General features: G+C 35.0%; 2 protein-coding genes across 4 annotated transcripts; one reads left to right on the top strand and one right to left on the bottom strand.

Annotated features, from left to right (window-relative positions):
* The first annotated feature begins 1,588 nt into the window (after positions 1-1,588).
* On the top strand, positions 1,589-18,607 carry LOC108219498 (callose synthase 5). 3 transcript variants are annotated; one of them, XM_064092515.1, is made up of 42 exons: positions 1,595-2,005; positions 2,288-2,494; positions 2,987-3,087; positions 3,445-3,557; positions 3,669-3,765; positions 3,844-3,954; positions 4,047-4,175; positions 4,304-4,396; positions 4,632-4,723; positions 4,855-4,981; positions 5,097-5,234; positions 5,310-5,386; positions 5,489-5,567; positions 5,639-5,761; positions 5,854-5,968; positions 6,487-6,824; positions 7,779-7,831; positions 7,916-7,976; positions 8,064-8,145; positions 8,271-8,320; positions 8,448-8,534; positions 10,154-10,270; positions 10,355-10,618; positions 10,698-10,858; positions 11,196-11,319; positions 11,427-11,521; positions 11,603-11,720; positions 11,819-11,970; positions 12,161-12,270; positions 12,374-12,496; positions 12,563-12,631; positions 13,207-13,393; positions 13,488-13,599; positions 13,702-13,821; positions 13,897-14,012; positions 14,109-14,192; positions 14,586-14,698; positions 14,880-15,109; positions 15,809-16,606; positions 17,079-17,129; positions 17,240-17,425; positions 17,952-18,607. In XM_064092515.1, exons 2-42 carry the CDS (start codon positions 2,290-2,292, stop codon positions 18,180-18,182), a joined length of 5,832 nt encoding a protein of 1,943 aa, XP_063948585.1. In that variant the 5' UTR covers positions 1,595-2,005; positions 2,288-2,289; the 3' UTR covers positions 18,183-18,607. The 3 variants fall into 3 exon arrangements, 2 of the variants coding, with proteins under 2 accessions (XP_063948587.1, XP_063948585.1); XR_010291460.1 differs by lacking the exons at positions 15,809-16,606; positions 17,079-17,129; positions 17,240-17,425; positions 17,952-18,607 and adding an exon at positions 14,347-14,362 and having other exon boundaries at positions 1,589-2,005; positions 14,880-15,019; XM_064092517.1 differs by lacking the exons at positions 17,079-17,129; positions 17,240-17,425; positions 17,952-18,607 and having other exon boundaries at positions 1,590-2,005; positions 14,880-15,170; positions 15,809-16,121.
* Positions 18,608-21,164: 2,557 nt separating this feature from the next.
* LOC108217351 (uncharacterized) lies at positions 21,165-26,245 on the bottom strand. Its single transcript, XM_017390186.2, has 8 exons — positions 26,119-26,245; positions 25,811-25,992; positions 25,042-25,316; positions 24,296-24,640; positions 23,792-24,142; positions 22,592-23,011; positions 22,316-22,439; positions 21,165-21,685 (listed from the first exon to the last, which is right to left on the bottom strand). The coding sequence occupies exons 2-8, from the start codon at positions 25,959-25,961 to the stop codon at positions 21,180-21,182; spliced, it is 2,172 nt and encodes a 723-aa protein (XP_017245675.1). The 5' UTR covers positions 25,962-25,992; positions 26,119-26,245; the 3' UTR covers positions 21,165-21,179.
* Positions 26,246-26,523: the final 278 nt, after the last annotated feature.

The following is a 26,523-nucleotide window of genomic DNA, read 5'->3' as shown; positions in this document are numbered from 1 at the left end:
TTAAAAAAAAATAGTTCATAATATCTTAAGAATTTTAGTTACTTAATAAAATATTTGTTTGATGTAATTATTGTTCAAGTACTTAGTTTTTGTCGATTCAGAGGAGTTTTGTTGCTTCATTCTCACGTATGATTTTTCTTGAATATGTATGATTTATTATCCGAATGTCTTGGACATCTTTTCTATTGATTAGATGATTCATAAACGAATCAACTCTATTTTTATAAATATAATATTTCAACATTATTTATACATGTGAATCGTCAAAAAAATAAATATCTAGGGAATAAATTAGGGAAATCTACAAAACTACCTACCTTTTCTTTAATTATTTACAAAAATACTACCTTCCAGAATTATTTTTAAAAATACCTTTTCATAAAATTGTTTTTTCAAAAATACTGTTTGCAACTTTTGCAACCTCATTTGCAACTAGCCAGCCGTGTTGCAACCTCTTTTGCAACTTCATCTGCAACTGAATTTCTGATTTCAAGTTCCAGTTTTCAAATGTCGTTTTCGACCTCATTTTCGGAATCGATATATATATATATATATATATATATATATATATATATCGATTCCGAAAATGAGGTCGAAAACGACATTTGAAAACTGGAACTTGAAATCAGGATTTGTAATTGCATATATGGTTGCATATGGTTGTATTCAGTTGCATATGGTTGCATTCAGTTGATTCTATTGTAATTTAATGGCCCCGCCAGGGGCACACCATACATCTGTTGTTACTTACAGTTTTCAGTTGCATTTAGTTGCAACTGAGGTTGCAAAAGTTGCAACTGCAGTTGCAACCTCATTTGCAACTTTTGCAACCTCATTTGCAACTTTTGCAACCTCATTTGCAACTTACAGTTTTCAGTTGAACTAGTTGCAATTGCAGTTGCAACAGTTGCAACTTTCCATTTTTATTTGCAACTTTTGCAACCTCATTTGCAACTTTTGCAACCTCATTTGCAACTTTTACGGCTGCGCCACCCAAGGTTGCAACAGTTGCAACTTTCCATTTTTATTTGCAACTTTTGCAACCTCATTTGCAACTTTTGCAACCTCATTTGCAACTTTTACGGCTGCGCCGCCCAAGGTTGCAAATGAGGTTGCAACAGTTGCAAATCGTATTTTTGAAAAAAAAAATTTATGAAAAGATATTTTTAAAAACAATGAAAAAGATGGTAGTATTTTTAAAAAAATGATTTTACAGATGGGTATTTTTAAAAAGATCCCAATAAATTATTCGGTGTTGTTGTATTCATTTCCTCGTTTAAATCTCGATCATTCTTGTAGATGTTATATGGCTGTTATCTGTTGTATTATCTCCGTTTTTTTAAAAAAATGTCGTTTTATTATTTCGTATTATCTTTCTTTTCATGTAACAATGATTGACTTTTTTTACGTATCAACACTATAAAAATAATCATGTAAGATAAAAGATTTCATCGTGAAAACAATTATGCAGGAAAATAAGATAAAAAAATATAACAAAATCTACAAATATTAGTTGTCAACTTGTCATATAGAAATTGTACTCGATCAGTCAATGAAGTCAAATTTTAGCTCATATCCTTTACACAACACCGGCCAGCTCATCAAGTAATGGCTACACAAGTTCTTTCTTTTTAGTTTCCCGCCCACAAGATCCTTCGGTCTGTTACCACTCTCTCAATTCAGCTGAGTTTGTGTGGCGGTGTGTGTTTGTTGTACATATACATACATACTCTGTACGTATATAACTTTCCATTACTTTCATTTCATCGCTTCGTTAGCCCTCTCTCTCACCGCTCTCCCTCCCTCCCTCCCTCCCTCCCTCCCTCCCTCTCTCTCTCTCTCTCTCTCTTCTCTCTCTCTCTCTCTCTCTCTCTCGCTCTCGCTCTCTCGCTCTCTCTCCGCTTCCAACTTACTTTCTCTCTCTAGAAATTTCACAATCAGCTTCGTTCCTCTCCGTCGATCGCGCTCGTTCCTGTTCGTCAATCACCTGACTCTTCTCAACTCGGTAAGCTTCACTTCTTAATGTGTGCGAGTGTGTGTCTGTGTAGACGTACTGTTTGCGTGTTTTGAGAGATTATATGCTTGAGATGAGATGAATGATAGTACTATAAAGTGTGTGTGTGTGAATATGTCATATGTGCTTGATGTTTGTGTCTGTGTTGTTGATTTTTAGCAATTAATGTTTTGCAATAGCGATTTAGGTATTTGTGAGTTGTGTCGTCCTTATACACAGGCAGTTAGTGCGAGTATTAGTGCGAGTAGTTGAAGCGATTAGTGTTTTACGCAGCAATGAGAGCGTCGTCTCAAGAGCAGATGCCGTCGGCGAGTCAAGCAGCTCATCTGCGGCGATCGTCTCGCAGCGCTGCCCTAACAAACCATCCAGTTGAAGTTTTTGATAATGAAGTGGTCCCTGCCTCTCTCCAGTCGTCGATCGCTCCAATTCTTCGTGTAGCTGCAGAAATCCAAAGCTCACATCCTCGTGTTGCTTATCTCTGTAAGCATATACTTAACTACTGTATATGCTTAAACACATATATTCCTTACTTTCTTCTTTTTTACTTTTTCTGCTTAAATGCATACTTGGCAAGTTTCTATGCAGCAATTTGGTGAAAGCAGGAAGTTGAACTTATTAATTACTTGCTGTTATAATGTTTTGTTAACTTGATCATATCACACTCTCTATGTAAATCAATATATTAAGGTGTTTAATTTATATCTTTACCTTTTACTCGCTGACATATGTATGGTGTGTAAGAGATTTAAGAAAAAAGTATCTACATTCTGAACAACTACTTGTATAAGAAGTGTTTAGGAATAATGTGTATTTTATTTTTCCACTTATTAAACCAGCATTTAGAGGATAATTTATCTTGACATATAAATACTGGCAATTTAAACTGCAAACTACTAAATTACTGAAAGTCATGTGCTACTAATTTTCTGGTTTGTCGAGTTGTTTTACCACTATTTTGGCATTATACAACAGGTCGAGCTTATGCACTTGACAAAACGGACAGAACGGATCCAAACTCTAATGGTAGAGGGGTGATGCAGTTCAAAACAAGCCTTCTACAACGGCTGAACAGGGTAACTAAAAAATAATTCTATGCAGTTTAATATTATTTCTGGTTATATATGAAGTAATAATTTGTGTATTAAATTTTCCTTCATAATTCTCAAACATCTCATTCGCTAATTATTGGCTGAATTTAGTGAGTAACACTTTAAAAATAAAGTGGGTGTCTGGAAGATCTACATATTACTTTATGTTAAACTACTATATTATAATACGATGTATCTATAATCTCTTATCCCATGCAGACATGAACTAGCATCCAAGCATGGTCAAAATTTTAAAGTTTTGTTTAATTAGTAAACGGGGTTCATATTCTAACGCCAAATAGGCAAATACCAACTCTTGATCTGTTTCGTCATTTGATATAGGATGAGGTTTCAAGTCTTGCCTCCAGGGTTAAAGAATCTGATGCCAAGGAAATTGGTGCCTTTTATTATGAGCACTACACTAGAGTCCTGGACAAGGGAGATCAAGCAGACAGGCAAGTGCTCTCTATCTGTCTTTATTTTTTGTTCTCTATTCCTCCTCTATTGCATGTTTACCAGTTTAGTGGAATCCAAATGATTAAATGTTAAAAAATTATATGCAACAGAGCCCAACTGGGAAAAGCTTACCAGACCGCTAATGTTCTTTTTGAAGTCCTATGCGCTGTTAATATCTCTGAGGAAGTGGAAGAAGTTGCTCCTGAGGTAATCTTGTTATTCATATTCATCTGTTGTAATGTGTGTTGCATTTGGGAGCTAACAGATATAGACCCTGGTGAACAGATTATTGCTGCAGCAAAAGATGTCCAAGCAAAGAAAAAACTTTATGCTCCCTATAACATTCTCCCACTGGATTCCTCTGGGGAAACACAGGCCATCATGCAGTTTAAAGAGGTACCACAAGCACATACATACTGACATACATGAATGCATGCCTGGTGTGGTCTTAGGATGCGATAGCGTTTCTAACTAGCTTTGTGTACCAGGTTATAGCAGCTGTGGATGCACTACGAAACACGAGTAGTCTGAATTGGCCACCCCAATCTGATCAGTACAGGAGTAAATCAGGAGAACTGGATGTTCTTGACTGGCTAAGGGTCATGTTCGGGTTTCAGGCAAATTTCTCATTCCTAGATAGGTTACAAGTGCATATACCTCTATTTAGCAAAAAAAAAAAGTGCATATACCTCTGTTTACGTATTAAGTGATGATGATCTGCCTTCTGTATATATTGGTGTCGCAGAGAGACAATGTCAGGAACCAGAGAGAGAATTTGATCTTGCTTCTTTCAAATGTTCATATTAAGCTTATTCCAAAGCCCGAACCAAGTAACAAGGCACGTCTAACTTCTGCATGCCTCATCATACATAACATCCAGTGTGCTAAGTGCATGCTATAAATGATACATGTTATGGTCCTAGTTATATTTTAGATTTAGAATGTTTCTGTTTACTGGTTCTTTGTGCAGTGCCTGTCATATTTGATCAACCATCACTGCCAAAATATTACTCAAAAAATTTCTGTTTCTTATGCGGGGAAGTAAATTAAATCTGTAATCCATTTCATTACAGCTAGATGATCGAGCTGTGAATGCTGTCACAAACAAGCTTTTTAAAAACTATAAGACATGGTGCAAATACATGGGAAGAAAACATAGTTTACGGTCAGTTCCAACGTGCTTGTATCTATTTTGTTGTGGAACTTTTTCATGTTTACTTTCTCTTGTTATAATATAGTTTCATCTTCATAATTTGGAGCATATGAGGATAAAATTGTGATTTATGTTGTTTCCAGTCTGCCTCAAGGGCAGCAAGAAATTCAACAAAGAAAGATACTTTACATGGGGCTTTATTTTCTCATCTGGGGTGAAGCAGCAAATGTGCGCTTTATGCCAGAGTGTCTGTGCTATATATTCCATAATGTGAGTATTTTTTTTTCCTGGATGGTGGTATTCTTTCAGCCATTATCTGTTCTCCAAAATGTAAGCATGTCTTTAATATACACAACTTTTTCTTGGTTATATAATTTATATTTAGATGGCATATGAACTCCATGGTCTGTTGGCTGGAAATGTCAGCATTATCACTGGAGAGAATATCAAGCCCTCTTACGGGGGAGACGATGAGTCTTTTCTGCGAAAGGTCATTACACCCATTTATCGAGTAATTGACAAGGTACTTCCTAGTGCAAACATGAACTGGTTTTTAGATAGGGGTTTTGGTCTATAAAGTGTTACAACAAAATTTTAGGAAGCTAAAAAGAGCAGAAATGGAAAAGCCCCCCATTCAGCTTGGTGCAATTATGATGATCTCAATGAGTATTTTTGGTACGTATAGGAGACTGAACCACAAATATCATTGTGATTCAACGTTGATTTAAGTCATTTGACTGCTTTCTTTAGTGGCTTTAACATTTGCAATGTTGCTAGGTCATCTGCTTGTTTCTCTTTAGGTTGGCCTATGCATGACGATTGTGATTTTTTCAAGTCAACAAGTACAGTGACACAGGTACTTTTGATTCAGTTAGAATAGTTTGCATATAAGCTTTATGTAATTTCCTTCATAACTATTCATGCCAGAAACAAGGATTATGTATAGCTTCAAGAAACCCGGGAAAGTTGTACTTTACTGAAACCCGTTCATCTTGGCACATTTTTCGAAGTTTTGATCGTTTGTGGACTTTCTTTATATTGGTACTACAGGTATTTATTAAAACTTTCAGGCTAATATTGTCCCTGCCCTTATAAGGATAGAAGTCTCTGTATTACTGATTGAATATGACTTCTGACTACAGGCTTTGTTTATCATTGCGTGGAGTGAAATCTCTTTATTAGATATATTTCAAAAGGATGTCCTATACAGGCTGTCCAGCATATTCATCACTGCTGCATTTCTTCGTTTCCTACAAAGTATGAACTGTTCTTACATTTGAATCCATTATATGTTTAGGTGTATGATAAGTCAAGTCAATGATTTGTTAGATTCCAGAGTATGTGAGACGATTTTTAGAAGCACAGAGAACATGACATAATTCATGAGTCTGCAACACAGGGAACAAAAGCTTAACAATTTAAGATATAGAATTTGAACATCTGTTTTTATTTTTGGATTTCAATAAGTCATCAAAGAAGCCTAGTATGCTTGCTCAAACTTAGTAAAGAGATTTCATAGGAAGTCGTCAATCACCTTTGGACTTTGGCTCCTACTCCTTTTTATATGTTTTGGAGACTGAAGACTTTTATCCACAACTATACATCACTTACAGTCTAGTTGAAACATTTAATGTACTCATTTTTTAAGATGTTCCATATGACTCTGAATACATTAACTCTCTTCAGGCATTCTTGTTTCAATCGAGTTTGTATCTCGAGACTAATATCTTGGGTACTCGCTGTTGCGTATATACATGTGTGTGTCTGTTTATTAGGTGTGCTGGACCTCTTTCTGAACTTCCCGGCATTTCTTAGATGGACTTTCTCCGATGTCATGAGAAACATTCTCAAGATTGTTGTTAGCCTTGCATGGTCCCTTCTTCTCCCTGTTTGTTATCTGCACCAGAACAACTCACTAGACTTCAACACGATCAAAGATGTTCTTTCATTACTAAATCAAGTTAAAGGGATCCCTCCATTATATCTCTTGGCTGTGGGTTTATATCTACTTCCAAATGTACTAGCAGCAGTTTTGTTTATGTTTCCTATCCTCTTAAGGTCGATTGAGAATTCAGACTACCTTATCATAAGGCTTCTTCTATGGTGGTCACAGGTATTACTTTTTAATTCTACATCTAAGTTCAACATTAATTCCAGACTTTAACTTCTGATAGCAATACCAGGTGTATCTCTTTGTTTGTTTTAAACATTTGAGTAGGACTTATCAAAAATTTGTTGTTAACACTGAATTAATGTAGGATCTGATAGTACTATTTGCATATATCAGATTGGTAACGGCTGTTGTATTGTATATGTATGCACACACATAAATATAATATTAAAGAAAATATTATTTTCTTCTGGTATGGTTTATGAGGTATATTGTTTTCTGATCTATATGTGGGTATGTCAATAAAGATAACACTTGGTCATGCACTCAGCTGCACATATATTCATGACTTCTGGCTAATGTATTTGCTCACAAAATGAGGCAGTTTTCTGTGTATGACATAATTGTCAAGTCACTATTCTATTTTTAAGGTTTTTACACTACAAGGACAATCTTCTTTGCATAAAGCCATAAGCTCTAGAACTATATGAAAACTTTCAATGTCAAAGTATCAAAACTCTCGTCCATTAGTTTTTGCCATTTATATACTCTAATCATAGAGGCGTGATTGTGTGTGTGTGTGTGGTATCTTGGGTTCATATTGAACTATTCTTTTAGATGCTAGAGTTGCACTGACAAATGTGATGAGTTGCAGATTATATGGTTACAGTTTAGTGCTGATGTATTATGTATAAGGAACTTACTTACCACATAACTCTTGTTCACTGCGTTTAGTGATTAACATTATAGGAGATCTCATTCATATGCTGGCACTTACATTCTTGAGACTTAAGATTGTCATCTACAAATAGACACGATTATTAGTAATATGTCAAAAAATATTATATTGTCATTACTCTCTCTGTGTGTGCGCCCTTGTGCATGTCTGTGTGTGGCCATGCAAACATCATTGAATGTGGTTTATTACTTATTAAAAGTTTTTTTTTGTGTGTGTAGCCGAGAGTGTATGTTGGAAGAGGAATGCATGAAAGTCAATTTGTACTCGTGAAGTAAGAAACAAGCGTCAAACATTGTTTACTATCTAGATTTGCTTGATAAATATCAATGTTCATAGACATTATTTATACTTTCAGGTATACTCTGTTTTGGATACTACTCGTGTGTTGCAAATTTACATTTAGCTTTTTTGTCCAGGTATTGTCACATCTAGGAATTAAAGTGAAAGCAAGATATGATGAATAATTAACATCTCCTTTAAATGCTTTGTGTAATTTTCTACAGATAAAGCCTCTTGTCAGACCAACTAAAGATATAATGAATATCAAACATGTTCATTATGCATGGCATGAGTTCTTTCCAAAAGGCATGTCTCTACTTCTAGTTATCTCTTTCATGCCTTTTTGTACAAGCTGAAACCTTGTTACAAAATAATCTTATATCTTATTTAGAAGTAGAAGGTTTATAAAATAATTTCGCATGTCATTGCAGTCAGAAGTCACCATGGAGCTGTCATTTCACTCTGGTTACCAGTTTTGCTGGTAGGTGATGCCAACATATATATTTTATTTGTTAGATGCATACTATTACTTTGTTTCAAGTTATGTTAATTTCATTGCCCTTTCTTTGTGTGATGATGCATTAAATTCTAATTGATTTTTTTTCCAGGTATATTTTATGGATACACAGATTTGGTATGCGATATTTTCAACCCTGTTAGGTGGGGTTATTGGGGCCTTTGATCGGCTAGGAGAGGTATCATTAATGACCTTCTCTTCTCTGATTAGCCTAATTCTTTATTGTAACAATACTTATCTGTTCAATTGGCTTGCACACTTATTTTCAGTGGAAGATGAAATTCTCTATATTATTATTGTTACATGGACTGTTACCTGCATAAGAGTTCTAGGAAATATCAATTAATTTATGACTGAGAGTCGTAGTTAAAACTTAAAAGTCTCTGCCTAATTTATAAATTAATAGTTTTAATACATATTACTTGGATGTAAGTGACTAGTTTCCACTTTCCAGTACTTCTCAATACCAAAGTTAGGTTTGAAGTGAAAAGAGAGGCATTAGACTCTATTCCAAAATAAATTACATTATTCTTCACTGTACAGATTGGCCTTATCAGTCATGGTTTCTCTGTCAATATCTTAATTTATTTTATGGACCTCAAGCCTCTTGCCATCTCTGCAACTCCAATTGTCTACTTCAAATTTCAAATTATTGGACTTCTGTAGTTGAAAACTTTTGTTGTCACCAGAGAGGTAGCAGATCTTGTAGGCTTTGGGGACTAGCTAATCAATAGCGTACATGGATCCCTCATTTTGACCTATCAATCAGTTTGTCTATGTGTTCCTGAGCAATGTACAGCCAGATATTTTCTAATGCCAGATAGTTTCTAATACATATTATCTTAAGTTTGTAGTTATACCATGTTCTATAAAGTCTGTACAAGACTTCTTTTGGCAATCTATTTTGTAAAAAAAAAAGGGTTGTATTTGCTAGTTAAGCACAAAAGCTTTTGAGAGCTTTTCTTCATATCACACAGATCTTCTCATTTGCATGATTGCTTTTGTTTTCCTTTCTATATAACTTTGTTTTTCTTAACGGCGTTTGGTTGGGGGTAAGTAAGAAAGGATCAGGGAAACAATTAAACCGATTATATTTGTGAGTGTTTGTATCACTGAATCAGATATAAAACTTGTCATATAATTTTTCATTCCGTTTCTCAATCAAAACTAAACAATTAAAACAATTCAGAAATCATTCTTTTTTTTCCCTTCACGTTTTCCTCTCTGGATTCCATTCCGTTTTCCCGAAACAAACCAAACGGCCCCTCAGAGTATTAAGGGTAACAATGCTTGATGGAAGTATCTCAACTGAACTTCTATAATTATTAATAAGAAGCAATGTAATACAACTGTAATTAATGGTGTACTCTGAGGTCGTCGAACATTAGTGTTAACGCGCTGCACCTTTTGAGTAACCCTCAAGGCTAGGTTGTCTGGAAAGGGGGAAAAAAATTATTTTTCCATTTTACTAGCTTGATCAGTCTCCAGCTCATATACTAATCAGCAGCTCCAGAGCCATTTATCAGATGTTACTTTATATAGTTATACACTTATACTCTATTATAATTCAGGGTGTGTCTAAATTATCAGTCAGGAGAGATGTAACTCCAAATTTGTGTACAACTGCTAGTTGTACAGATTCGACTCTTTGATAACACTGAGTGATCAAGATCTTCAGGTTTCTACTGAAAGTCAATTCATACTGAGCTAAGAAATATGAATGTCTTGCAATCTGCTGTATCTCTGCGGTATTGTTTTGTTGGTTTATTCGTATGTTCATTTTTCTTCTACTTACAGATAAGAACTCTGGGCATGCTAAGGTCCAGGTTCCAATCACTACCTGGTGCATTCAACAAGTATTTGGTTCCTTCTGATCCAAATAAGACAATGAGAACGCCAAAGCATCTGTCCAAGGTTTCTTATAATCTTATGCAATTCATGTTCAGGAGTAGAAAGAACATGTAGCATTGAGGAAGAAATTATTGTTTTCACTTATAGGTCACTAGTAATGGGAAAAGTGAAGCTGCAAAATTTGCTCAGTTGTGGAATGAGGTTATTCGTTGCTTCCGTGAAGAAGATCTCATAAGTGACAGGAAAGATTTCCAGATATTTTTCTCTGAAATAACCTTCCTTGTCACCTCATATAGAACTGAAGTTGGTATGTTTTTTCATTTCAGAGAGATGGACCTCATGTTGGTCCCTTATTCTTCAGATCCTAGCCTTGAACTTATCCAGTGGCCACCGTTTTTGCTTGCTAGCAAGGTACAGAATACCAGAGGTTTTCTTTAGTGCATCTCTTTTCTGATTCACTATCCCCTGGTTGACAATCTGTTGTTTTCAGATCCCAATTGCATTGGACATGGCAGTTCAATTCCGATCCAGAGATTCTGAACTCTGGAAGCGTATAAGTGCGGATGACTATATGAAATGTGCTGTTATTGAATGCTATGAGTCCTTAAAGCTTGTACTTAATGTGTTGGTAGTTGGAGAGACTGAGAAAAGGTAGTTGGTTGCTCCTCATCTTAACTTGCATACTGACAGGAAACATCCCTATATTATAAAATCTGGATTTTTTTTTCATTTGAGAGATTTAATTTTATCCATCCTTGCATTATGCATCTCATCCATATATCCCCTGATATATATATAAACAGTGTATAATATTCTTGGCCGAAAAACTTTGTTCTTGCTTTTGCCTTGTGATTTCTGCTCGCTAATATAGACTGCTTTGCACAACTTGAAATAGATAATGATTTCTTCTTGCCTTGCTCTTATATCAAGCTTTCGTATTATTGTCATCAGTAGATTCAGTACTTCTAACATTCGTTGTATGACACAGGTTGATAAGCATCATAATTAGAGAAGTTGAAAATAACATTTCGAAAAACACTTTTCTGGCGAGCTTCAGAATGGGCCACTTACCTACTTTTTGCCAAAAGTTTGTGCAACTTGTAGAAATATTGGTGAGACTATGCCAGAGCAGTCCTTGTGCATGTTCTTTGTTTGGCATGTGTACGTGATATCATTTTATTTTCTTTTTGCATGTTTTAACGTCTAATATATATTGCAGAAAGATGCTGATCCTTTAAAGCGAGATACTGTTGTTCTATTACTGCAAGACATGTTTGAAGTAGTTACCTGTGACATGATGGTGAATGAAATTTGGTTAGTAGAACTCTTTTAAGTAACATTTTTCTAAAAGATATCGCCACATAAAAACTTTGCTGTTAACATTTAATGTTTCAGTGAACTAGTAGAATTTAAGAGGAGTAAAAAGGATTCTGGAAGACAACTCTTTGATAAAACAGATGCGCTAGATGACATCGTGTTCCCTCCTGTAGTGACAGCTCAGTGGGAAGAACAGGTTGACATATTTTTTCTCATATATATGTACATATATCCTGTCGAGTTTTCAATCTTTAATCTCTTAATGAGGAATGGTTTTTTTTTTTTTCCTTATAGATAAGGCGCCTATATCTCCTTTTGACAGTCAAAGAATCTGCTGTTGATGTGCCAACAAACCTTGAAGCTCGCCGAAGGGTGACTTTCTTCACAAATTCATTGTTCATGAAGATGCCATATGCACCTCGAGTGCGTAAAATGCTTTCATTCAGGTGCAGCTTGTAATCTTTATAATTTAGGAAAATGGGTGTTCACAAAAGTTTTCACAGTATATCTTATGAATATTCTTAGCATAGTTTTTCATAAGTTACAAGCAATTTAAAGTCACTTAGCAGTTATAAAGAACATAACATTATTATGTTTTTAGTTCGTAGGCATAACCATATTTCCTGGGCATTGCAGTGTCATGACTCCCTACTACAGTGAAGAGACTGTATATTCGAAGAGTGACCTTGAAATGGAAAATGAAGATGGTATTTCGATCATATACTACCTGCAAAAAATATATCCAGGTTTTTTTCTATTTTTATGTTTCATAAATGCATAATACCCATGCATTAATACTAGTTAATATGTTCTGATAAACTGACAAACATCCTGTTGCATATTTACTAGATGAATGGGACAACTTTATTGAGCGGCTCAACTGTAAAGAATGTGAACTTTGGGATACTGAAGAGAATATTTTACAGCTTCGCCATTGGGCTTCTTTGAGAGGCCAGACACTGTGCAGAACAAGTGTGTTACTATCATTTCTTCATGTCAGTGTGATTTCATTTGTTACTAATATGTATATTTTCGCAGTTAGAGGGATGATGTATTACAGAAGGGCTTTGAAGCTTCAGGCCTTCCTTGACATGGCAAAGGAGAGTGGTAAGATGAACAATTTCCTTGATTATGTTGACGTATCAAACCAAAATAATATGGGGCCTTGTAGAATTAAAATGTCTGCTAAACATGTTAGTTACATTTTAGAGTACTAGTAGGGGTAGTTAACTTCACTTTACAAGGTACAAAGGTTATTGAGGGTTCTGTTTGACCTGTATACTATACCTTTCCGCATTGTCTCATTCTCATATTTCATTTAGTAACTAGGATAATTATATAGCACTCTTGCATATTAATATTTGAAGTTATTGGCCACCTAAAATAGGTCACCAGATCGAAGAGTAGCATTATATATTTCTATGTTGCGGTATATAGATGAAATTTTACAGCTTTAACAATGAAGGATATAAGAAGAATTATCTTGTATGCTAGTTTCTACAGAAGCATTATTTGTTTAAGGTATGCTATAGTCTACTGTGTCGAAGATTCAGAATGTAGTATGAAGAATCCTTGATTAACTCTGTGGATGTACTATATTGCTTTCTGAATCCTTAATATTTATATGCCAACTGTACCATATTGGTCTCTGATTCCTTGATATTTAAATGTCAACTTCAAAGAAATGTTGGAAGGATACAAAGCTGTAACCCTTGCACCAGAGGAGGACGTTAATAGTCAGAAGTTGTATGCTCAATTAGAAGCTGTAGCTGATATGAAGTTCACCTATGTTGCTACTTGCCAGAACTACGGGAATCAAAAGCGACAAGGAGATCGTCACGCAACTGATATTTTGAATTTAATGGTCAAGTATGATATCTATATCTATCATACATATTATTATGTATTTAAATCTGTGGACTCATCTGCTCATCTGACCTTCAAATCTGGTTTTCCTGTTCAGTAATCCATCCCTTCGTGTTGCATATATTGATGAAGTTGAAGAAAAAGAAGGTGAAAATATACAGAAGGTATATTATTCTGTACTGGTCAAAGCAGTTGAGAACCTCGACCAGGTATAATCCTCTGTATTATTGTATTATTGAACAGACGCACTGCATCAAATTATTCCATCTAGTCTACTGTGTTCACTGGTTGCATCTATCTTCTTCTTGCAGGAGATCTACCGCATAAAATTGCCAGGCTCTGCAAAGATTGGAGAAGGCAAGCCTGAAAACCAAAATCATGCTATAATATTTAGTCGAGGCGAAGCTCTTCAGACCATAGATATGAATCAGGTAGTATGAATGCATTAGCTTCTGTGGTTTCTTGACTTTATTGACCTACTCTCATGTTGTAATAATTTTATGCAGGATAATTATTTGGAAGAAGCTTTTAAAATGCGAAACCTGCTTGAGGAATTTAATGAGGATCATGGAGTGCGTCCACCATCTATATTGGGCGTTCGTGAGCACATCTTCACTGGAAGGTTGTCTCATGGCTTTACTTATTATTGGTCAGAAGTCAGCTGATTAATGTTATTCATAACATAGTTGCATCTAACTCGGATTAAATCTGTGTGCAGTGTTTCTTCTTTGGCATGGTTTATGTCAAATCAAGAAACAAGTTTTGTAACTATTGGCCAAAGAGTTCTTGCAAGACCGTTAAAGTATGTACTTTCTATTCTCTTCATCTTATATAAGTTATTCATATAAACACATCTCCGCTTCTGTATGTGTTAAGCATCCATAAGCATCTTGGAGGCAATCAGATTATGTAATTTGTTTATTATAGAATATAATCAAGATTTATGATTACTGCAGAGCCAATGTAGCTGTGGTAAGTTACAATGGATACAGTGATGAGATGTCTCTCGCGTTAGCTTTACTTTCGTCTTTTTGTTCTTGCACAGTTCCTTTATATCAGTTTCTAGCTTTTTATGGCCAGTGTCTCTCTTTTGTGGTATCATTCAATATTATATATCTTTCACTTGGTAGTTAGTTCTTTTGTAATTGCAACAATTGTATGATCTCTACTCAGTGGCCTAAGTTGGTTGTATTAGGGTTCGTTTCCACTATGGGCATCCAGATGTGTTTGACAGGATATTTCACATAACCCGTGGAGGGATTAGTAAAGCTTCTAGGGGCATCAATCTAAGCGAGGACATTTTTGCTGGTAATTTTTTTTATTGCATCAAAATGAGCTACTTATCACTCTCTCTCTCCAAACCCACCCCCCTCCTCCCTAATTCTCATATATCCACAGGCAGAGGTATACATACTACTTCACCAAGGTATACATACTATATATGTGAACTGTTGAACTTTATTTATGTCTGATATGTTGGTTGGTATAGGTTTTAACTCGACACTGAGACGTGGGAATATTACTCATCATGAGTATATCCAAGTTGGCAAGGGAAGAGATGTTGGGCTAAATCAAATTTCACTTTTCGAAGCAAAAGTGGCATGCGGTAATGGAGAGCAGACACTCAGCCGAGACATCTACAGACTAGGCCATCGTTTTGACTTCTTCCGGATGCTATCATGTTTTTTCACGACAACTGGTTTTTATGTCAGTTCGGTGGTAATTCTTTTCAACTTGAATATTGCAACTGCTGAAAACTGGACGATATTATATGTATCAGGTTGTTTTATTGAAGTTCTTTTTATTGTATCTTTCTAAATAAGACAAATCAGCTATGACAACAATTATATGAAAAAAATTGTACTAAACTACTGCCTTATCTGTCATGAAAGTAAATTGAATCTATAAGTGGTCTACTAGCTGCTTATTATGTAAATGAATAAAAATAATGGTAATATCTTTTTTAGTTTTTGATTATCCTCGACTCTGAAATACTATTCCCTAAATTGCAACTATAACTTCTATATCTTGCAGGCCATTAACATATCTGGATTTACTATATTTTTTGTTGATACAGATTTTTCTTCTGCCATTTCCCTTTTCTCGTAAGATAGTCAGTCAAATAGTGAATAGCTTAATTTTATTGGTGTGTTGTACTACTTATAAATCATTTATTTAGTAATCTATCCCAGTACCCCGGACAATGTAATTGATGTTGCTTGTATGTTGAAACTGGGAGTTTATATAGGATAGATAATGAAAGTATAGAATTTGGCTTGGGCCTACATAAGAGAGAATATAGTTGGGAGAACATTGTCATAATTTAACTATGTTGGGATTTGTTGGTCTAGTTGCATGTGTCATTATTAAATTTTTTCTTCCAGACTAACTAAACTACCACTTACTACCTCTGTGCAGATAGTTATTCTTACAGTTTATGCATTCTTATATGGGCGGCTTTACTTGTCATTGAGTGGACTAGAGAGGACAATAGTTAGGTTTTCTAGGTCTAAAGGGAATAATGCTCTGACGGCTGTCATGGCTTCACAGTCAGTTGTTCAACTTGGTTTATTGATGGCATTGCCCATGATTACGGAGATTGCTCTGGAGAGGGGGTTCATAACTGCTGCAAAAGATCTTGTTATAATGCAGCTTCAGTTAGCACCTGTATTCTTTACTTTCTCCCTGGGGACCAAGGCCCATTACTTTTGCCGCACGATTTTGCATGGTGGGGCTACATACAGAGCTACTGGGCGTGGTTTTGTTGTGCGACATGAGAAGTTTGCTGAGAATTACAGAATGTACTCAAGAAGCCATTTCACAAAAGGGTTCGAAATGTTGATCTTGCTGATGGTTTATCAAATCTATGGCTCGGCAACTCAAGAATCCACATCTTACATATTTCTGACCTTTTCAATATGGTTTTTAGTAGCTTCTTTTCTATTTGCTCCTTTCCTTTTCAATCCTTCGGGATTTGAGTGGCCCAAGATAGTAGAAGATTATGATGATTGGTCAAAGTGGATAAGTCAACATGGTGGTATTGGTATTCCAGCAGTCAGAAGTTGGGAATCCTGGTGGGCAGAGGAACAAGAGCACCTGCAATGTACTGGATTGATTGGACAATTGGCTGAAATTATTCTTTCTATCCGCTTCTTCATTTACCAGTATGGAATTGTCTATCATCTACATGTGGCCAATAACGACAAAAGCATCATGGTATGTATGTTCACACTGTTCTTATCTCTTGTTTTCTTTGCATATCATATGTGATATCTAGAGTACTGGATTACACAAATACTTGAAAACCTACTCCCCGGTTCATAAAACTTCATCAGATACTCATTATCCTTTTACTGTGACAATAAGTTGTCGTCCAAAAACGAAGATTTCATATTGATTTCGAAGAAACTCTACAACTAAAAGATATTCTACAACTTAACCCCAAATGGTTAACAGAATTCTATTTATGTAATGAATGGAGTGGTAACAAGTATTACAAAGTTGATTAATCACTTGGCATGCCATTGTCTTCACACTATTCATATCTTGTGTCTGGTTTAAGATATATTTTATTGCCAAGAGCTTGATGGTGCAATAATTTAATCTGACTGTATAGGCGCACTTGTGGTCATTACTAATATCACAAAATTATTGGAACTGGCATCTTATTAAATATTGCAATCTGCAGGTTTATGCTTTATCTTGGCTGGTTATCATTACTATCATGATCATCTTCAAGGTCAGTATGATATAAGCCTCCGTGTATAACATTCTCGTTGATAAATAAAAATATTGATTCTATAAATCATTGTTTACGAAATGATGTATTGTTTATCTGAGTATCTGCAGCTGGTGTCTATGGGGAGAAAGAAGTTTGGTGCAGATTTTCAGTTGATGTTCCGGCTTCTCAAGCTGTTCCTCACTGTTACATTTATAGTCACAATTGTTATCTTGTTCAAGGTTCTCGGTCTTACAACTGGAGATATCTTTATCAGCTTACTGGCCTTTTTGCCCACAGGATGGGCTCTTCTTCTGGTGCGCATTTCTGCATATGAGATTTACATTTTAGGGGCCATTTGCATAGTTCATAGGAATAAAGGGTATGGGATTTTATTTTCTCTATTTGGGTGGGGTGGGGGTATAATGGGAATGAGAATAATTTAAAAGTTTGTGGGGGTATTTATGGAATGAATTACCCTGACAATGGGAATGAGGTTCCCATCCCCATCCCCGCGTTAATTCTCTAAACCAAATGCCAACATATGGAGTAAGATTACAAATTTCCGATTCATGTTAATCGGGTTAGAATCCCTAAAACCGAATACTCCATATAGTAAACATGGTTATTTTCTTGAAAACTCTTCTACCCTGCATGCGTGTCATGCATTATTCTCCTAAAATCATATAGATTTGTCGATACATGTAATCATCCACTTTGCATGGTATTTAACTAAATTTGTTTTCAAGCTGAGGTTGTCTGTATCTATCTTCTGTCTTGGTCATGTAATTGTATCAGTTCAATTGTTCATGTGCTCAAGTATTATAGCACTTTGAAATGCAGATCGCACAATCATGTAGGCGACAGGTAAAATGGTTGGGAATGTGGGGATCTGTGAAAGCTCTAGCAAGAGCGTACGAGTATCTCATGGGGCATATGATTTTTATACCTGTTGCGTTGCTAGCATGGTTCCCTTTTGTCTCAGAGTTTCAAACTAGGCTCCTTTTTAACCAAGCTTTTAGCAGAGGGCTCCAGATACGTCGAATTCTTGCTGGTGGAAAGAAGAACAAGTGAGTTTGCCATAGAGAAGATTCAGAATCTTTTTGCAGTAGAAGCTGAGTTTTCTTAAAGGTTCCAAATCAAAGCAGAGATACAGTAAATGTCTGTAAATGTCATTACAACAACACGTCTTACATGAATACATACCTCTCTCAGATGATGCTTCTTCTGTGTCGCAACACGTTAATCAACCCATTGTACAATGATATGTCTACAGACTTTAGTAGATTTTTAGAAGTGCTGAAAATTGGATGCATGTCATGTCAGTTTTTCGTTGCTTTTTACCACACTACTTGTATAGTTTTTTGGTTTTTTTTTTGACATAAACACTACTTGTATAGTTATATTCACACTTGGTAGTAGTCATGCCTGCCATATCCAGATGTCAGTTGCTGTAAATAAGGCTCGTCATTCGATTTATATTAAAAGTTCGCATCCAACCTCTCGCTCTCACCTAAGGTTACCGCTACAAATTTAAAAGACGATGCTGCGCGAGTGTCCTATATAACTCGTGCGTGACTCTCTGCTTTTAACATTGGAGACGACTAAAATAACCAGAATCGCTGGCAAAAAAAAAATTAATAATAACCAGAATCACCGAAAGTGTATGTATATCTTGAAAAGAGCATATCTAAAATTGTTTGCGTATATAATTAATTTGTATGTTCAGGATTTCTGAAATGTTAATGCGATTGGAAAGAAGAATGAGAAGTAAAAAGGTACGAGGATGAGAAATGGTAATATGAGTTGCTGGTTTGAACTTTTGGGAGTACGTATGCATGTAGCTAATGCTTTACTTGATCAACGAGAACGAAGTTTTAATTCAGATCAACCAGATTACTTATCCAATCACTACAAACATAACCTCATAAGATTGAAATTATAATTCTTGTCAATCGGGTTTATTAAATATTAATCAAACGCTCCTTGAATTTACAAATGAATGTATAGCTCAACGAAATAGCGGATCACGGACGAAAGAAATAATAATAAGTACCGTCTGGTTGAGGAGACTCAATAAGCAAATTTTATGCAAGTACTGGTCAAAAGAAGTGACTAATAAATACACTAGAAAGCAGTATCCAACTCGTTGATATGTGTTATCAGCCTATCATGTTCTAAACTTGTGCTAATATTCAAATAGAAGTTGAACGTTTGTATTTCTTTGATTTTTATAACCAAAGAAATATATATTAAAGTATCAAAGTTCTCATCTGTGCGTTCAGTACTCAAAACGTACTCTGCTGATTAGTGGTTAGGACTTAGGTTCTCTGGGGAGGGCTTTGCTATTATGGTGTTAGGAAAGCCGCTAGTTAAAAGGCCTGTTCTGTATAAATCAAATAATTGTTTTCAAATTGTTTTTGTATTCATATGTTTTGAATTATGATATATAAAAAAGTATTTTTGATAGTGAAGTTCGTAACAGCTACCCGTAAAAAATGAAAAACAATTTTTTTTTTCCTGAAAATACAAGAGGGCCTGTTTTTGGTGAAAGTAGTTTTTGAGCTAAATATAATTATTCGAAAAAGCTACTTTTTATTTACCAAACAAAATTATCACTTTTTTTATGAAAAGTTCCAACAATCCCAAAACAGACATCCCAAACATATCATATCTATCTCGGAGCGTTCTTAAACCCTCGATCTTAAACCCTAATCATCAGTCAATTTAATTTAAATATAAAAAAATCATTCTAAAATCCAAATAGGGAAAATAGATTTTTTTGTCACCGAACTTATTATATTTTTAGAAACTTGTCACTCAACTAATTTTTTTTTTCTTTTTAGTCACTGATGTTAGGTTCGGAATTTTTTTTGCCACTAAAGTTAGGCCCGGATTTGATTATAACCATTATATTAATTCTTTGTAGTATTATGAAAATACAGTGATAACCTGTAATATTTTGATGATTTGATACATGTATATCTTTATATGTAGTACTTTTATGTACCCAAGATCGTTTATCTTCGGTGATAAGAGTTAAACACGCATTTTACGGTTTCTAAAAGTGTACTCTCATAAATTATTTTATTTTTTCTTCCGAATACACATTTAGTGTTTGAATTTTTATACCCAAAAAGAAAATCTCATAAATCATCGAAGATTACGTTTTCCTCTCTATTTACTTATCTTTATCTTGAAAATTATAATAAGATAAAGTTATTAAAAATTATGAGGATAAATTTAAGAGAGATCTTATGCTGAACTAGGTAATTGAAACTTTAATAGTGAAAGATGATGCATCGTATCAGTCAATTAGACTTTATTTTATCATGGAGAGCATAGATTATTTGAAGTCATTGATTCCATACTGATGATTTAATGAATTTTTAGAATTCTTATTACGATTTTTCCTGATTTTAATATTATATCACCTCATTTTATGTTATTATTGCTATATACAAAGATATAAACATACATCATATTATCAAAAAATTATATACTATCACTATGTATTAATGATGCTACAAAAAATTATCACAATGCTAATAATCATATCCGAACCTAACTTAGTGACTAAAAACAAATCTAAACCTAACATCAGTGACTAAAAGGAAAAAAAAATTAGTTGAGTGGCAAGTTTCTAAAAACATAATAAGTTCGGTGATAAAAAAAATCTATTTTCCCAATCCAAATATGACCCCTGGAAAATGTTAAAACTATTAATTTCAAGTATTTTTTTATTCTTTTATAAATAAATACCTCGAACGTAACTCGATGTTACGTTTCTAGTCATTAAAACATAACTTCATTTTACATTTTTGTTTATTTGAAAAATGAAAACACCAAAATGTGATTTCGTGGTGCATTTTGGTTAAAAACGTTAAACTCGACTTGAAATTATGTTTTGAAGTAATAATGAGAGCATCTTTCCTAGATAGTGACAGCGGCGTTTGAAACATTATGTACTGAAATTATGACTCTGACTTTGGACCCTTTTCTCCTTTCACCTTCACTTAGAAATGCCTTGTACAGTAGAGTTAACTTCGATCGCCGCCATGATTAGATTATCTACAAATCCGACCTAGTGGTTTTTATTTCTACCCATTCTGTCTTGTTAAGAGCCTTAACTAGACATATGTATCCATATACAGTAAACCTGACCCCTAAGAAAAATTGGACAACACAAGTGGGAAATAATGAACCAATTATCACATCAATCACATATTTTGGTCTTCTAACAACTATTTTTGCAAGTAAAGATATAATTATCCACTGATAACTGATGAGTTCAAATCTTATGACACAATTAGTCTCCCCTAAATTGTTATCGGGCAGATTGCCCCAACCAAAACACATACAATTAGACTCCCCCATATCATGTGACAAAGCGTCTTCAGTGCACTCGCCAACCTTCAGTGCCACCTCAGCTTTGAAATAAATGGTGGAGCCGCCAAAATGAGACCAACTGTCATTCAACTTCTCAGCTATTATATGAGCACATAGCTCTGCAACTGACAACTGAGAAAAAATAGACTCCAACAAGAATTGGAGTATAAATTTTCTGTGTCGTTTTCCTGGATCAAATATAAAATTAAGAAATGAGGAAACATCTTATCAGATACTCCCTCTGGTCCTTACGTTTGAGTTTTTACGGGAGCTTTGACCACATATCTAAAATTAGTATTTTAAAAATTTTCTATTTCGGAATAAAAGTATTTATATTATATTTTTATTCAAAAAGAGAAAATCTTAAAATACTAATTTTAGATATGCGATCAAAGCTCCAAACGTTACATGTAAAAAGTCAAACGCCCTGTATAAAGGACCAGAGGGATTACTAAACACTAGTAAAGCACAAAACCTGCAAGAATAACCTGCAACCACCGATTAACTATAGTTTGGGGTGTAATGCAAGCTTGTCAGTTGTCACATATGCAAGGAATCCAATGGTTGTACTTAAAGAAATGATAAAGAGACAGAATACAAATATAAGAGTACACCATTCACCATTGCCAGCATATATTACTTGAGAACTGGACCCTGGTTATTCAAACCAAGAACGTCGCGGCTTGATCCACTCAAACTCCAAATTTCTCAGGTTCAGTTTCTCAGGTTCAGTTAAATACTAAAACAGATGCAGTTGAATACTAGATTTATCCGATGATTCGAACAAGCGATTAGTCACTGAAAATGATGAAAACTACCTCTTCTCTGCATTTGACTAGCAACGCTGCTTCCCACTGGTTGTCTGCATGAGATCTGAAATGGATTTTTCTTTCCCGTTAAAGTGTCAGATCCATTAATTTCTGAGTTCTGAATATCAGGTCCCTGCACAAGGCAATTAAATAGGCTAATGTAAGAGCTAGTATTTATATGCACTACACTGACAATAAGCTAGGCTTCATAAAATTACGAATTAGGAAAAGCAGAGTAATGATAATGCACTTAAATTAAGCACAAAACAACAATGAAGTACCCACCTTACTTGAAACTTCAACTAAATCCTCCATCCAAAAAGAGCCTTCTGGAGGAAAAGATGTCAAATTTAATCTAGAAACATTTTGTACATGCTTAGGTAGAGTACTTCCACCAGGGGACCCATCCAAATTCTGGTAGCAGGTGTAAGGTGAATATGAGCTATCAGATGGTCCCCGCAAAGATTCCCTAGCTTCCACAGAATGCTTTAATGGAGAGTCGAGATCCTTAAGTTCCAAAAAGATCATATCATCGTCCGGAAGCATTGTGTGTAGAGTATAATTAGCATTGTGTGTGTTTGAGAAATCAAAATCAGAATTCCTCAGTTCCCCCAAGTTATTCAAATCTCCTAGGCCATTGTAGATTAAGTTCTTATCCACACCAGTTTGAGCTTTGACAGAATGGTCAATAACAGTGTGATAATCCTGCAAAGAAAAATAGTATTCCAATTGTTAAATAGTATTCATTAGTTTGTACGAGCTGCAACTAACGAAAAACTAAAAACTGGTGTAGAAGATGGCTTTCAATTATCAATAATAAGAGAAAATGAAATATGATGGTCAGCATAAAAACAGATGCACATTGCAAAAATGTATCATAACCCTGTAGCTGCACAGCCTAATAATCTAAAGATTCTAGCTTGCCTACAGACTAAATATATATGACCTAAAATTCTGCAGACCATTTTTAACTGACTGACAGGATTAAACAATTGCCACAATCAATTTCTAAATCCCTTTTTTTACCATAAAATCTAGTAAGATAATATTAAATTTTTCAAAGAGATCCTACAGGATAAAAAGCGTATCGCTTCTAAGCCAAACTTCCTTTCAACAAGGAATCAAAGGTGCATTTCAGTTCCATATTTATTATGAATTCTTAATTATTGTCAAGGTTAGACTCCAAGCCGAAAAAGCTTTCATAGTAGCAGTCTACACTATTATCAGCATAGTTTATCAACCCATGAAGCTAAATCAAAAAACCAGCCTAAGTACGAAATACTAACTCACAAAGTCAACCATTTACACAAAAAATGAATTCCTCTGATACATTCAAAAAAGAATACTTTGTATGCTAATAGGGATATTATAAAAGGTGGAACAGCGGAATGGTGTGAGAGTGTAAGAATTCACAAACAGAACAATGAATCAAAAAGCAGAATATTATACAAAACACTCAAAAAGTCTAAAGAGATGCACACAAACCTCATTGTTTTCAAAGGGAATCATTCTGCTATCTTCAGTAAACATGGACAACAGTGCAGTCAGTTCATCTTCAGGCAGATCATAAGGCATATTGGTGTCGATATTGCTAGTTGCAGACAGTCGCGGTAACCCTGGTTCAGATATAGGGCAGCTAGATGTAGTTCCTGGAATAATCAAGTTCAATGGAGCCAGATTATCCAAGTCACTATATGGTGAATGCCCTGATAGGACCTGCCCATTGACTGGTGAGTGTATAGCACAGATATCTTGAGTATTATTTAATCCTTCACTGAATGCTGCACTAGTAATTGGATCTTGAGCTCCTTGGGAAGATTTGAACATGTTTGTCTTCTGCATATTAGAAACGAAAGGTCATGCAAAGGATATCACCAATCCATTCAGTAGTCTACCAAGTGCAATTAATACTAGAATACTTCTATGATACCATAAAACAGTTATGGCATTTATTTCTACTTAACAAAAAACACAGTTCAAGTTACATACCTCAGTACTATAGTTTTCAACAGGATGCATAGCCCCATTTGTGCAGATAGGCAACCATGAAACAACACCTTCAGATGGAGAACAAGGGTCATTGATGGCCAAGGGTGTTGGACATTGAACCACTTTTGACATGGTCGTGCTACATGAAGCTGTAGTTCCAGCCAAGTTCACTGCAACTAAAGCGTTATGATTGCTAGGCTTTAGATGCTCGGTTAGGAAAGGACCATCCTCTTCAGCACTCTCAACCTCATTCCATTCTTCCTCACTAAATGGTGCTCCATATTGTGCCCCATTTTTAGGGCCCAGACCACTTTTTTGGAATATTTTGCAGATCACAAATGAATCCTGCATGTTTGACAATAACGATTATAACTACTAACATGCCAAGCATAATTTATGTTCCAGTCAAGACAACCAAGAAAGAGTAAATGAAAAATATTTTTAGCATTGATATTGTTAAAACACCGCCAGGAATAACCTTGTTCTTAATTTTATCTAAAACAATGTTAATGGAAACTGGCTCTAAAATGAGATTTGTTGCATCACCATTCTTCATTTTCCTTATTTTCAAATTTTAATTTCCTGACAAGCCCAGTTTGCGAGCTAGCCAGTGAACCAGAAAAGATAACATAGCAAAAGGATGTGTACAAGATGCAACAGTTACTGAGCAATCGATAGTTGAAACTTAAAAAAAAAAAAGATAAAAGGTAGCATGGGTCATGTAAAAGCTATAGAGCATATGTTACCTGAATAATTTCAGTATCAGCCAAATTTTTATCCTCAAGGCGGTATTCATGCATAACCCAGTCAGTCCGTTCACCTTTAGGTGCATGGCCCTTGTAGAAGATAAGTGTCTTAATCATGCCAACAGTCCGATTATTGTAGATAATACCTCTATCCTTTCCGGTGGCTTTCCAGTATCCAGTCTCAGTTGCACGATTTGTTCTTGCCCCACTACCATATTTTCTCTCTCTGGGACTAAAGAAGTACCACTCAAGATCTCTTTTCAAAAGAGATTTTACTGAAAACAACACAGAACAAGTTAATAAGCGTAATATCCTTGAGATTTCTTTCAAAATATTTTTACAGTCTACATCTGCAATATTAAACTACAACAATAAAGAATTAATAATGATCCCTTCATACCCTACTGGCAAGGCTCCTCTAACCCTCCCCTTCCAATCCTCACTGACCCCTCCCCATAAACATAAACAATCTTATTCGCTAAAATATATACTCATAAACCTTGATAAATAAAAGTACTAAACACACTGTCCCCGTACATTGGAACTGGAAAATTTATTCCTTTAACACAGTCATCTATTTATCACGATTCAACTGCATCACAATTTTTAAAAATCACACAAAATACAACAATAACAATCATACCCACCCCCAAATTCCCCTCTTTCAACCTAACCCAGTCCCAAAATCCAACCCACAAAACCAAAATCCACAAAAATCAAACAACCCATATCACAAAACAATACAAAAAAGCCATAATCAACAACAAACCTGCAAGATCCCAAGGCTCATACTTATACACATTGAGCTCAGCCATAGCCTCAAACAGAAATTTCTTGCCCATCACTTTCCTCTTTAAATAATACATAATCAACTCCACATCAGTCGGATGAAACCGAAACCCCGGAGGGAGAATACCCATCACCGCAAATCAATTCTTCACACTCTAAACACTACACAAACAATCAACAACACAATCATACACACAATTATACACAACAGCAATTAATATAAGTGATAAAAAGCATTAAATAAGTGAAATAATCAAAACCCAATTGGCGTTAAAGCGCAAAACTTACCCAAAGGAGCGTCAAGAATCCGGGGGCTGAGAGTGGGGAAGAGATATATAGGTTTTACGCTAGTTGGGTGTTACAGTGTGTGCTTATATAGGGTGTGTCACTGTGTGAATGGTAACGCATAGAAATAGTAAACGCGTTTATATGTGGATATTTAATTATTTATTGGTGAAAGATTTATTAAATTTATCAACTAAATTATTTTATTTCAGCTAGTAGTAGTATTTATTCAAAAAAAAAAAAACTAGTAGTAGTATTTCATAATTTGGATAAAATTCTGGTTACGAAAATGAGTTAAATATGTATGACTATGTGTCTTAAGATCATAATTCTATATATACCGTGGAAATTTATTTTGACTTGGCTTGCCTTTTCACAAAATTATTTGTAATTGATAGGTATTTTATT

This window comes from Daucus carota, chromosome 4 (assembly GCF_001625215.2).
Source record: "Daucus carota subsp. sativus chromosome 4, DH1 v3.0, whole genome shotgun sequence".
NCBI lineage: Eukaryota > Viridiplantae > Streptophyta > Magnoliopsida > Apiales > Apiaceae > Daucus > Daucus carota.
This window is presented reverse-complemented; position numbering and strand designations above follow the sequence as displayed.